The 12,433-nt window shown below is 39.4% G+C and overlaps 1 protein-coding gene across 3 annotated transcripts in view; it reads left to right on the forward strand.

Annotated features, from left to right (window-relative positions):
- atg5 (ATG5 autophagy related 5 homolog (S. cerevisiae)) overlaps nucleotides 1–12,433 on the forward strand; it is a 173,090-nt gene that overhangs the window by 92,558 nt on the left and 68,099 nt on the right. For all 3 annotated transcript variants that reach the window (XM_063040824.1, XM_063040825.1, XM_063040826.1), the window contains exon 6: nucleotides 4,675–4,769. In XM_063040824.1, the coding sequence (XP_062896894.1) occupies nucleotides 4,675–4,769 (95 nt within the window). The remainder of the gene's footprint in view (nucleotides 1–4,674; nucleotides 4,770–12,433) is intronic.

Raw genomic sequence — 12,433 nt, forward strand, 5'->3', positions numbered from 1 at the left:
CAGCCACACTACCCAGATGTCCATTTTTTGTGAATTCAAATTAAAATGCACAGTCTGCATAAATCCAACTTTTTTTTGTCTTTGATTCCTACATAGTTGTGAGAAAGTGTTGAGTTTGTGAAGTTTTTAACCTTGAGTAGAAATTGTAATCCTCGTGTACAAACACTCAGTGAAGGTAAAAAATATTGCAATATCATCTTGCTGCTCTGTAACATTGAGCACGGGGGTACATGCAAATTGTGTGGTATTTTGATTGCAATGTGGAGCAGGTGTATAACATAACAGTAGATGGATAATTAATATTTGCAATGGAAATTCAGTGGATTCTGGTTAATTGGGCCATCAGTTAATCAGGGCAGTTGCTTATTTGGGACAGTTCTTAACAAAATCTAGTTGAGAAAATGGCTGGGATTCATTATGGTGCTTAATTGGGACAGGATACTATTGCTGGACAGCTTCCAACTAACGTCAGACGCATGCACTTGTGTGGCCAGTAAGCACTACACCCTGCTTTAGAGCGAGCAATTTTTAAATAGCGTCAGTTTGAGTGCTTGTGTTCAAAAAGCAGTATTTTTATCACTAATAATTGGTGAGAAATAAGCAGTAAGACAATTCAGGATTGTTTTGCTCACTGTGTTTTCAAACATTCAGGCTTGGAGATGCCAGAAAAGACTAGGAGGGAAAATGAAATGATTTCACTACTTCAACAAGTTAGAAATTGCCAAGAATTAGAAGGTTCTTTGAATGTAACATCTTGAATGTTACAATTAAACAAAAATGAAGATTTGGAGTCGTTGATAGCTCTGTATGAAGACAGTTCATTATCTACACTAGGTGTCTGTGCTGATTTCGTTCATTTAGTCAGTCAAAAGAACATGAACACTGAATTCCTCTTTCAATAACTATTAGAAAGTAAACACAGTTCTGTAGTACTATTGAGTGTTCTAGTTTGTTCTATATTTCATTTAAATGCATAATTGGTTCCTCAATTAAATGATAGTTTGTCTTTTTTTTTAAATACTTTCTTAACTATTTGCATGAAACTTCAGCTAATTGGGACGACTGCTTAATTGGGCCAAAACTGTACCTGTTTTTGTGACATTTTAGGCAAACATTTTGCTTCGAATTTAAGGCACTGTAGTCTGCTATGTATTTTCTTACAAACTGGTCATTCTTTATTTGAATATACATAAATCTTTTGCCACTAGAACCTGATTTGCTTTCTGACACATAAAATGAAAATTCTGAAATTTATTTGTAGCATAGCAGAGAACCAAGTTAAAATGTATCTGTCAGTCATGTAAAATTACACAAATTAAACAGAAAAAAATCTTTCTAAATTGTGAAAGGGAGAACGTTAGCATTCTTCCTGAAAATTAGTTCTTGAGGTATACCGATCTGACTTGGGAGTATACATTCAGTAGCCACTTTATTAGGTAGAGATGCTCTTCTTCACACTGCTGTTATGAGTTACTGTTGTCTTATTGTCAGCTTGAACCAGTCTGCCCATTCTCCTCTCACTCCTGTCATTAATGAGGCATTTATTCATGTAGAATTGGCGCTCAGTGGATTTTTTGTTGTTTGCACCATTGTCTGTAAACTCTAGAGACTGTTTTGTGTGAAAAACTCAGGATATCAGCAGTTTCATCGCTGGCACCAACAATTATTCCACAATGAAAGTCACTTACGTCATGTTTCTTCCCCATTCTAATGTTTGGTCTAACCATCAACTACCTCTGCATGCTTTTATACAAAAGGTGCCGCCACATGATTGGCTGATTGGATATTAGCATTAATGAACAGGTGTACCAAATGATGTGGTCCTAAGTGCATATGCCTAGAAATTAAATAGAAAAATTTTTTTAACCTTCAAATGAAAGTTCTATTCATTTCCATGTCATTTCACATAATTTGGAAAATTCTACCCCTGGCTTCTCGGGGCACATGGGTGTTTATCACTTCCAATGCTTTGTTCATTTTGGAGAATTAAAGGGAAACCTGGAGGACATTGTTCTGGGACTGGCCATAATTCGTAATCCTGGTCAGTTGTGACCAGCATTTGTGATTATATCCAGCTGTATCCTTCTGAATGAACTAGAATTTCAAATCTATTTTCATTCCTAAAACAGACTTTTTTTTCTTTGCTGTTTACTGACTTTTGATCAAATAATTCAACATTAACTTGTAATTTGGTGCATCAGGAATTTTAACTTGTGAGTGACCTTGTGTTGAAAATGGTTTAGGTTATCTAATTTTTTGTGGAAAAAATCGAGGCAAATTTCTCACAAACCAGAGTTTGGGTACAAGTGATCAAACATTTGAAGAATATCAGAATTAAGAAATAATTTGGAATATTTTAATCTCTAAAGTAATTGGAAAGCAGTACATTGCAGAAAGAGGCTATTGACAGTAGTATAGGTAGGTTCAGGGGGGAAGTTGATGAGTTTTTATACAGAGAAAAGATTAAAAGGAAGATGGATTGGATTTATACTTTTTTTAAAAAAGAGTTTGTCATTAAAATTTAGACAATTTTAGTATAGAATTGTCTATCCTTAAAGTACACATGAGACCTTGGCAGGATAGTATAGCAATTAGCGAACTGCTGTTACTGCACCAGTAACCAGGGTCAGATTCTGCCAGTGTCTGCAAGGATTTTGTGCATTCTTCCCATGACTGAGTTTCTTCTGGATGCTTCCAGTTTCTTCCAACATTCCACTGATGTGTGGTTTAGTAGGTTAATTAGTCACACGTGTGTAATTTGGTGGCACGGTCTTGTTGGGACAAAAGGGCCTGTTCTGTGCTTATCGCTAAATAAAACAAATAAATTAAAATTGCACCATTGTCAAGAAATCAGGGCCCTCTTCAGTTCAAATGATACTAAGTTTATAAACACTTTCTAAATGTTAGTTTCACAGGTAATATCATTGAAAACATTTTCAAATATTCTTCAGCGTCATTTGAAGGCAGGGTTCCTGCAGAAGATCCTGATCTGGAAATGTAGATGATGGTGACGAAAGCATGAAAACCATGGCTGTACCCTGATAGATATGACACACTGTCTAGGCAGTCTCTGGGCTCAATACCTGAGACTCTACACCACTGAAAGCCAAGAACTCACTAAGAGCAGAGCAAATAAACACTAGCCTGGAGGAGAACCTTTTTGGCTATGACACTGTTCTTGATGTGAGCACTCTTAACTTCATGCTTGACTTTAAGGCCTTTGATTCCATCATTTGGGAAGGACTGCGGAACCTCTTCTACCTATCAAAATTTGTCTGCATCTTGGTTTGCTACATGATGGCATCCGAGCCATTCTTATAGCCAATCTCAATGAAGGCAGGGATCAAACAAAGCTGTGTCATTGCCCCAACACTTTACTTAATCTTGTAGGCCTCTGTGTTGCAACTCATTCCTGTGAGATGAAGCTAACCTCCTGGGCAGAGTAAACCTTGCCCTCCTGTATGTTGCTGAGAGCCGGACAGACTATGATAGGTACCTCAAGCACTGGCCATGTACAACTAATTCTGTCTAAATCATCCTAGGAATTCCCTGAAGGCCAAGAGAACCAATGTTCTTTTCAAAGCCAACATCCCCAGCATTATAGCCAAGTTTGTCATATGCTTGACAGCAGACATCCTATTCTAACTGCTGACAAGGGAAGATGTTACCAAATTCTAAGGCTTAGTAACATCTTTAGATGTTATAAGACTTCCAGACAAGATGGTGCCAAACTGCGATCTCCGTCGCGATTGTGGCTTAGATTTTTATTTAGTTTGTTTTTAGGTCAGTAGGGATGGTTTGGAGGACAGAGAGAGGAATTACAGGTTAGGTTAGGGTTTAGGGAGAGGGATACAAGGGAATTAGAGGACAGGCCAGATTCTAAACTTCCGCTCCATGTTTGAAGGTCTGTTATTGGGCCTGCATACCATCCATGGCAGGGGTCCCCCGTGTACTTGAGTCGGTGACACCAGAATTCGGGCTCCTGTCATTGGTGAGTCCAGAGCATGAGGCCTGGAGTTTGGATCCTTATTCAGGGTTGCCATCAGATTCATTGTCATCGGTGAGTCCTGGATTGGGACCAAAGGTTGAAGCCGGAATGCTGCTTGGAAGCCTATTTCATGGTATATTTTGATGTTTTGGTGGACATGTGACAGAGCTAATCTTTAATTTCTGTTGTAAAATAAACCATGTATAATTTTGTGCAGTGTGACTTGCATATTGATATAGTAGTAATTCATTAAATCTTTTTTGCTAATATGAAGCACGTATTGGCCTGGAGAACAGATATTAACCTTGTGTTCTTTAAAATCCCAAGGGATTTTTGTACACACAAGAGAGCAGATGGGATCACCTTGGTTTTTACTTGTAATTCGGAGTAGAGCTCGTTGATCATAACCTTTTATGCCGCAGTGTAGTTTGACTTCAGTTTCTTTTATTCAGGTCTCTGAAATAGAATGCAAAACTATAATTTTTTGCTTGGAATCAACTAAATTTCACCAACTGCCAAGTTATTCCAACAAATAAGGAGATATCTTTTCAAGGGATGAGGAAATATTGCTTTGTTGGTGCCTGCCTTGCCACTGTAGCAATAATAAATAGCTTTGTGTAAATTTGATCAAATGAAGTTAGTTTCCATTTGTAAAACAAATAATGAAATCAGATTTTTCTTCACAGATAAATTTGACCAGTTTTGGGCCATCAATCGAAAACTTATGGAGTATCCAGCAGATGAAGGAGGATTCCGCTATGTTCCTTTTCGGATATATCAGGTGATAATCTTCTCCACGTGTAATTAATTTTTTTGTTGTTCCTGTGATTTGAAATGGCATTGCTTTGACCTTTGGGTACTTAAATGTGGTTCTGTAAATTGTCTTGTTTTAAAATGCTGAACCAGTAGTGAGAAAAGCGGTACTGTTCTTTTCACCTCAAAAGTAGATGTTTTTTTAACAGGCCTTTAAGATGCAATTTTCATCTGGTGAATGGCATTGCTTCGATAACATTTTCCCATCTGGTTTAACACATTAAAACCCATTGCTTCATTGTATCTGTGCAATTTCAAGTATGTTTTGGGATGAATGGAATCCTAAGTTTAATGAGCTGACAAGGGTTTTAGCTGCTGATTATACTCTCTTACCAGCTCTTCAGTCTGTGAATTCAGTCATGTTGAACATCAGGAAGTAAAACTGTACTGTAATTAAGAGTATGCTGGGCCACCAAATTGACAAATTTTCAGCTTTAGTGATGAAAGAAATGCAGCAAGTGTTTTGCATATGCTCTATAGTTGCCTGCAAATAGCTCAGTTATTTTCATGATGGTAAATTGCTCATTTTCTAATTCAGATTTTTGGCTTGGCATTCACAGTACTCACAAAATAGTACCATAGTTTGAAAGACTTAAAAACTGGTGCACAAGAGTAAGTGTTATTTCTTCACTGCGTGTGTACTGTTTTAGTATGTGTAAAGAAAGAAGTGGATGTCGTGTATGATAAGATGTTATTTTGAACCTGCATTTTGATGAAAAATTTGGATTGAATCATTTTCTGAGGTACGATTTGGTAATCAGTTTTATTCTCTTATATGCATTAGATAAAATGAAGCCCTCAAAATCGCGGCTCCAGTTGGAAGTGTTTAGCAGTAAAGTGATATTTCATTATTCTGTATAGTTATTCTCCAGTAAAACTCCAGTAATTGTGTGTGTTGCTCCGATAATTTGGTATCCAATTGTTTGTGTAGGATTCATGTATCTATTTTCTGTTTGTATTATATTTTATTTTGAGTTACAGTATTTTCTGTCACGTGGGTAGGGGTAGGGTAGAAATTAATATGTATAGTCATTATTCATCCTTTGTGTCATTAGTTTAGTCAGAGATAGAGCCTGAGCAGCATTTGTATATATTTTGTTGACTGCTGACTTTGCTTATTTCACTTAAGTTGTTAACATTGTTAATTTCACAATCGCTACGGCAGTTTCACTGATATCGCTAATGTTGATGGCTGGTCTTTCTGGGTTATGTAATAAAGGATCGAATGTACTTTTTTTTTCTTGGAATTCAGTTATTTGGAAGTGCATCACACAGTGTCTAGTCCCTCACTCAGTCTCTTCGTGCTTTTGGTTTGTTTTTCAAGTGACCACTTCACTTTGGAGATCCTGATGAATCTGCATCTGGATCAATCATTAATCCTGGGTGTATGGGTCGGTTGAGGTTGGAAACACTGGAACATGGATGTGTTTTCAGGTGGACCTGTGGTCTAGAATGCCTGCATGTTTCAGCTCATTTTGACAACTGAAACTAGCCGGATTCTATATCATGCCCTCTCTAAACTCACTGGTTTAACTGAGAAACTTAGAGTGGAAAATCTGTACAACCAAAGTCTTCAAGGTCCTGAATTATTGGAATTTTTCTGATTACAGTCTTGATTCATTGCTTTCTGCTAACACCACTGATATAAAATTTGTACAATTTTTACTGGAGTATGTTAAAATGAGTTGGTGATTATAGCAATATACTATCACTGGCTATCATATTGAATCTAGTGGGAGTTTGAGGATAAGTTTCTTTTCCCTCCAAAGTAAATGTTTTAGTATAACGGTTAGCACAGCACTATTACAGCTTGTGTCGGAGTTGAGAGTTCAATTCCAGCGCAGATCTTGAGTTTGGATGTTCTCTCCCTGAGCATGTGGGTTTCTTCTGTGCTTTTCAGTTTCCCCCCACAGTCCAAAGAATACTGGGTTAGTAGGTTAATTGGTCATTGTAAACTGTCCTGTATTTAGGCTAAGGTTAGTTGGGTTGCTGGGGGGTGCGGCTTGTTAGGCTGGAAGGGTCTGTTCTGCATTGTATGTTTACATTTTTAAAAAGTAGTAAACAGGGCCAAGAATGAGAAGACCCATCTTTAAGACAAACTGCTGATGGTATAGGTGTTTCCCCTGCTAACCAGCATTTGACTAGGTATTAGCATTAGCCAAAGGCAATAAGCGTTAACTCTCTTGTAATTGAACAAAATCAAATTAAGTACAGCGAATTCCAGCTAATTGGGACACACCGGACCAGTACATTTTGGCCCAATTAGCAGCTGCAGTTAGCCTGTTTCATGGAAGTATTTAAAAACGTATAAGAAAAAGACAAACTACCTTTTAACTGAGTAATACTTAAGTGTATTTTAATGAAATACAGAACAAATTAGACTACAAATACCTTTATAGGACTATAAAACTGTAAAAGTTCCAAATAGTTATCAAAGGAGGAATTCTTTCTGTGTATGCAGCCATGCTCTTTTGATTGACTGTAAATGAACAAAATCAGCTCAGACACCTGGTGCAGATAATGGACTGCCTTCAAACAATATTATTGATGATTGCGTCCTCCAAATCTTCATTTTCATTGTAACATTCAAGATGATTGTTGACACCTTCAAATTCCCCGTAATTCCTAATTTGCTGAAGTAGTGAAATTTTTTCATAGAAACATAGAAAATAGGTGCAGGAGTAGGCCATTCGGCCCTTCGAGCCTGCACCGCCATTTATTATGATCATGGCTGATCATCCAACTCAGAACCTCGCCCCAGCCTTCCCTCCATACCCCCTGATCCCCGTAGCCACAAGGGCCATATCTAACTCCCTCTTAAATATAGCCAATGAACTGGCCTCAACTGTTTCCTGTGGCAGAGAATTCCACAGATTCACCACTCTCTGTGTGAAGAAGTTTTTCCTAATCTCTGTGACCCCTTGTTCTGGACTTCCTCATTTTTACTTCCAGTCATTTCTGGCATTCCCAAGCTTGAAGGTTTGAAACTGTGGTGAGCAAAGCACTTCCATTTTGCCTTGCTGCTTATTTTTCATCAACTATGAGTGACAGAAATCACTTTTTTTAACACAAACATGCAACCAATGCTATCTAAAATCTGTTCTTCCTAATTAGATTAGATTCAACTTTATTGTCATTGTGCCAAGTACAGATACAAAGCCAATGAAATGCAGTTAGCATCTAACCAGAAATGCAAAGAATAGTGTTATTTACAGAATAACTGTGAATAAGAAGTAAGTGCTACAGCACACAAATATAAAAGTACTGAGACAGTACAATATGGGTGCAGTACTGCTTAGCGCTGTGATGAGAGGTTCAGCAGGGTCACAGACTCAGGGAAGTGTGGGAGCGGAGGCTCCTGTAGCACCTACCAGTTGGGAGAAGAGTAAAAAGTCCATGGTTAGGGTGAGATGCATCCTTGATAATGCTTTTCGCCCTGCCCAGACAACGTTTATGGTAGGTGTTCACAGTGGTGGGCAATTGGGTGCCGATAATCCACTGGGCAGTTTTCACCACACGCTGGAGTGCTTTGCGATCCGATACGGGACAATTGCCATGTCACACTGAGATGCAGTTGGTGAGTATGCTCTCACTAGTACAGCGGTAAAAGTCTGTCAGTATCCTGGGACAGAGGTGAGCTTTCTTGATTACAGTGTAGTCTAATGGCCACAGAACTACACACAACTGGTGCTAGTTAGAAACTGTTAGGCAGTAATCTCTCCCAAATAAGTGACATGGTATCTCAATAAATGGAGGGAATCCCAGCTATTTTCTCAATTAGTTTTTTTTTCTTTGAATTGTCCCAAATAAGCAACTGCCTCAATTAACTCGCAAACAACAGGAATTCTGCAGATGCTGGAAATTCAAGCAACACACATCAAAGTTGCTGGTGAACGCAGCAGGCCAGGCAGCATCTGTAGGAAGAGGTGCAGTCGACGTTTCAGGCCGAGACCCTTCATCAGGACTAACTGAAGGAAGAGTGAGTAAGGGATTTGAAAGTTGGAGGGGGAGGGGGAGATCCAAAATGATAGGAGAAGACAGGAGGGGGAGGGATAGAGCCGAGAGCTGGACAGGTGATAGGCAAAAGGGGATACGAGAGGATCATGGGATAGGAGGTCTGGGAAGAAAGACAAGGGGGGGGGTGACCCAGAGGATGGGCAAGAGGTATATTCAGAGGGACAGAGGGAGAAAAAGGAGAGTGAGAGAAAGAATGTGTGCATAAAAATGAGTAACAGATGGGGTACGAGGGGGAAGTGGGGCCTTAGCGGAAGTTAGAGAAGTCGATGTTCATGCCATCAGGTTGGAGGCTACCCAGACTGAATATAAGATGTTGTTCCTCCAACCTGAGTGTGGCTTCATCTTTACAGTAGAGGAGGCCGTGGATAGACATGTCAGAATGGGAATGGGATGTGGAATTAAAATGTGTGGCCACTGGGAGATTCTGCTTTCTCTGGCGGACAGAGCGTAGATGTTCAGCAAAGCAGTCTCCCAGTCTGCGTCGGGTCTCGCCAATATATAAAAGGCCACATCGGGAGCACCGGACGCAGTATATCACCCCAGTTGACTCACAGGTGAAGTGATGCCTCACCTGGAAGGACTGTTTGGGGCCCTGAATGGTGGTAAGGGAGGAAGTGTAAGGGCATGTGTAGCACTTGTTCCGCTTACATGGATAAGTGCCAGGAGGGAGATCAGTGGGGAGGGATGGGGGGGACGAATGGACAAGGGAGTTGTGTAGGGAGCGATCCCTGTGGAATGCAGAGAGAGGGGGGGAGGGAAAGATGTGCTTAGTGGTGGGATCCCGTTGGAGGTGGCGGAAGTTACGGAGAATAATATGTTGGACCCGGAGGCTGGTGGGGTGGTAGGTGAGGACCAGGGGAACTCTATTCCTAGTGGGGTGGTGGGAGGATGGAGTGAGAGCAGATGTACGTGAAATGGGGGAGATGCGTTTAAGAGCAGAAAGTTGATAGTGGAGGAAGGGAAGCCCCTTTCTTTAATTAACTGCCTCAATTTAATTAATTGCCTCAATTAACTGATGGCCCAATTAATACAGTTCCTAGCTAAATTTAACTTATTGTTTTCTGCTGTTTATATACTGTATACTCTTAGTATTATTTTAAAATAATTTTAAGCAGGGTTTCCTCAGTTAATGTTAAGGTTCCATGGCATAAAACAGGTTAGGAAACCTCAAGAAAACTCATGTTTAAACCTGGTCCCTTAATATCACCTCCCTGAACAAGAAGGCACAGCAGTGTATCCACTGGGGACATTTATCAGGAGTGCAGTGTACACAGGGCTCTTAGTATCATCAAGGGTCCCACCCATCCATCCAGCATCCTCTTTGACTTTCTATCATCAGGCAAGAGACTATGATGCACAAAAGCAAGAAAAGTCAGGATGAGAAACAGTTTCCTCCCCCAGGCCATCAGGCTTCTGAACTCCCTGCCACATCGTGTTCGAAGCGTCACTGTTCCAGTACAATTTTTAATGTTGATGCACTTAAGTTTGTGTGATTTTTCTGTAAATTTTATCCTTGCCTTCATAAATTATTGTGTGTTATGTTTACTACAGTGTTTTACACCCTGGTTCAGAGAAATGTCTCATTTCTATATACATTATGTGGCTATATGCATGGATATTGGTTAATGACAATATACTTGACTTGAAAATGTTCTTAATAATTAGTTTCCTTCAGTGTTACATAATAGTATTCTGATACTTGTATATTCTAGGCCAGAGGAACTGGAGTGGGAATGTAAAGTTTGAAAGTGGTGTCCCAAAGGGACCTGGTTAAGGAATGCTGTTACTAATTCTATGCATAGACTCAGAAGCTGGTGATATTGTATAAGTTTTAAGTTACTGAGCAATTGGGTTTAGTTCATAATGTGCAGAACTGCATCAAAATAGAAGAATAAATCAGACGTGGGGTTGATATAAATGGCAAATTAACAAAAAAAAAACACCAGCTAGTTTTGATAGTAGTGACAATGCAAAATTATTAAAAATTTTAAAAATCTATGTGGTTATTAATGCCCTTCAAGGGGGAAAAAATCTCACCACACACTACGTGTGACTCCAGAGACCTCCCTGTGATTGGCTCTTAAATGCCCTCTTAAATAGCTTAGTAAGCCAATCAGTTGTACCAATTTTGTTAAGTTTAAATAGAGAAGGAATAAAACTGGACAGACCATTCAGCAGTCATCCAAGCTCCCAACCAGGTTCCTTGCATCTGTCCTCAACAGTGGAAGTGCACAGGTCCTGTGGAAATAATCTGCCTTCATATCAAGGACATGCTCTGTCACATGCATGTGTGAGGCAAACTGCTAAATACGATTGTCTCAGAAGTCTTGGGCTATGTTATACTATTTTATATGACTGTGTACTGCTGCTGTCTGTTATGTGCATTGTACTATTTTTGACTGTTGGTATTGTATTTAGCACCTTCACTCCAGAGGAACACTGTTATGTTTGGCTGTATTCATGTATGGCCGAATGATAATCAAGCTTGAACTTGTATCTGCCAAGAGAAGAAAAAACCGAAACCTACAGTTTTAGCATCCAGCAGCAGTTCTTATGAACGGTACATGTGGGTTGCACCCTCCCCCACTTCCACTGAAGAAGTGTGCTGGCTGACATATAACATGTTTTGGGATGACTTGGGTTTCAAAATGTGTGGGCCCACAGGCTCTTGAGGTGCAGTACTAGATGTTCATCTTGGAGGAGGTCCAGAGGAGAAGTAATGTGATGTGCTGTCCTACAGGAGAAAAAAATCTCATCCTCCTTTGTTTCACTTCTGAAATAAGTGATGCTACCCAGACTTCATTTCACCCATTCATTCTTGCTGCAGATTACAAAGAGTTCTGGGCACGAAATCCATGACTAAGCATGACCTTTCTCCTGTAGTGTGTTTGATAAAGTAGTGGAGTACAGTGTTTAATCTTCTTAACAAGTCCTTAAAGATTTCCCAAATTCACTGTTTGTTGAACCTTGATGGATTATTGATGAACAAAAATGGCTCTTAATATTTACAAGTGAACAGAAATAAAAGGCATTTAGCTACAAACCAAGTGGTGGGAAATGAAATTAGCATTTTTAATTTTATTTAGAGATACAGCACAGTAACAGGCCCTTTCAACCCAACAAATCCGTGCTCCTCAGTTACCCCCATGTGACCAATTAACCTACTAACCCGTAACGTGGGAGGAAACTGAAGCCTCTGGAGGAAATCCAGGGCCTTTTCAGATTGCAGTAAAGAGACCATGTTGCTTTGGGCCTGGAGTCACTATTACAAATACTTTCTGAAATTGTTTAAATCACTGATTTTTGCATTCCTCAATTGCCATTATGGGTTTTTACATTTCTGTCTGGGTCATTAATCCAGGCCTCCCTAAGTAGCCTAGTAATTAAGCTCAGGGTTATTAAATATGTGAAGCACTCCGTAGCAAAGTATCTGCTGCAATTTCCAGTTGTTTTAAACTTTAGCCCACTCTTGCTTGTATAGAATGAGTAGGTATTTTGATTTGGAGTGAAAAGCAATTTCTTATCACAAAAATCTGTTTTTGTTGTTTTGTAACCATATCTCTTCAATCTTTCTGTCCACTTATTCAGTTCTTTGTGTTTTAAGATCTGATATGA

Source organism: Mobula hypostoma, chromosome 2 (genome assembly GCF_963921235.1).
Source record: "Mobula hypostoma chromosome 2, sMobHyp1.1, whole genome shotgun sequence".
Taxonomy (NCBI): Eukaryota; Metazoa; Chordata; class Chondrichthyes; order Myliobatiformes; family Myliobatidae; genus Mobula; species Mobula hypostoma.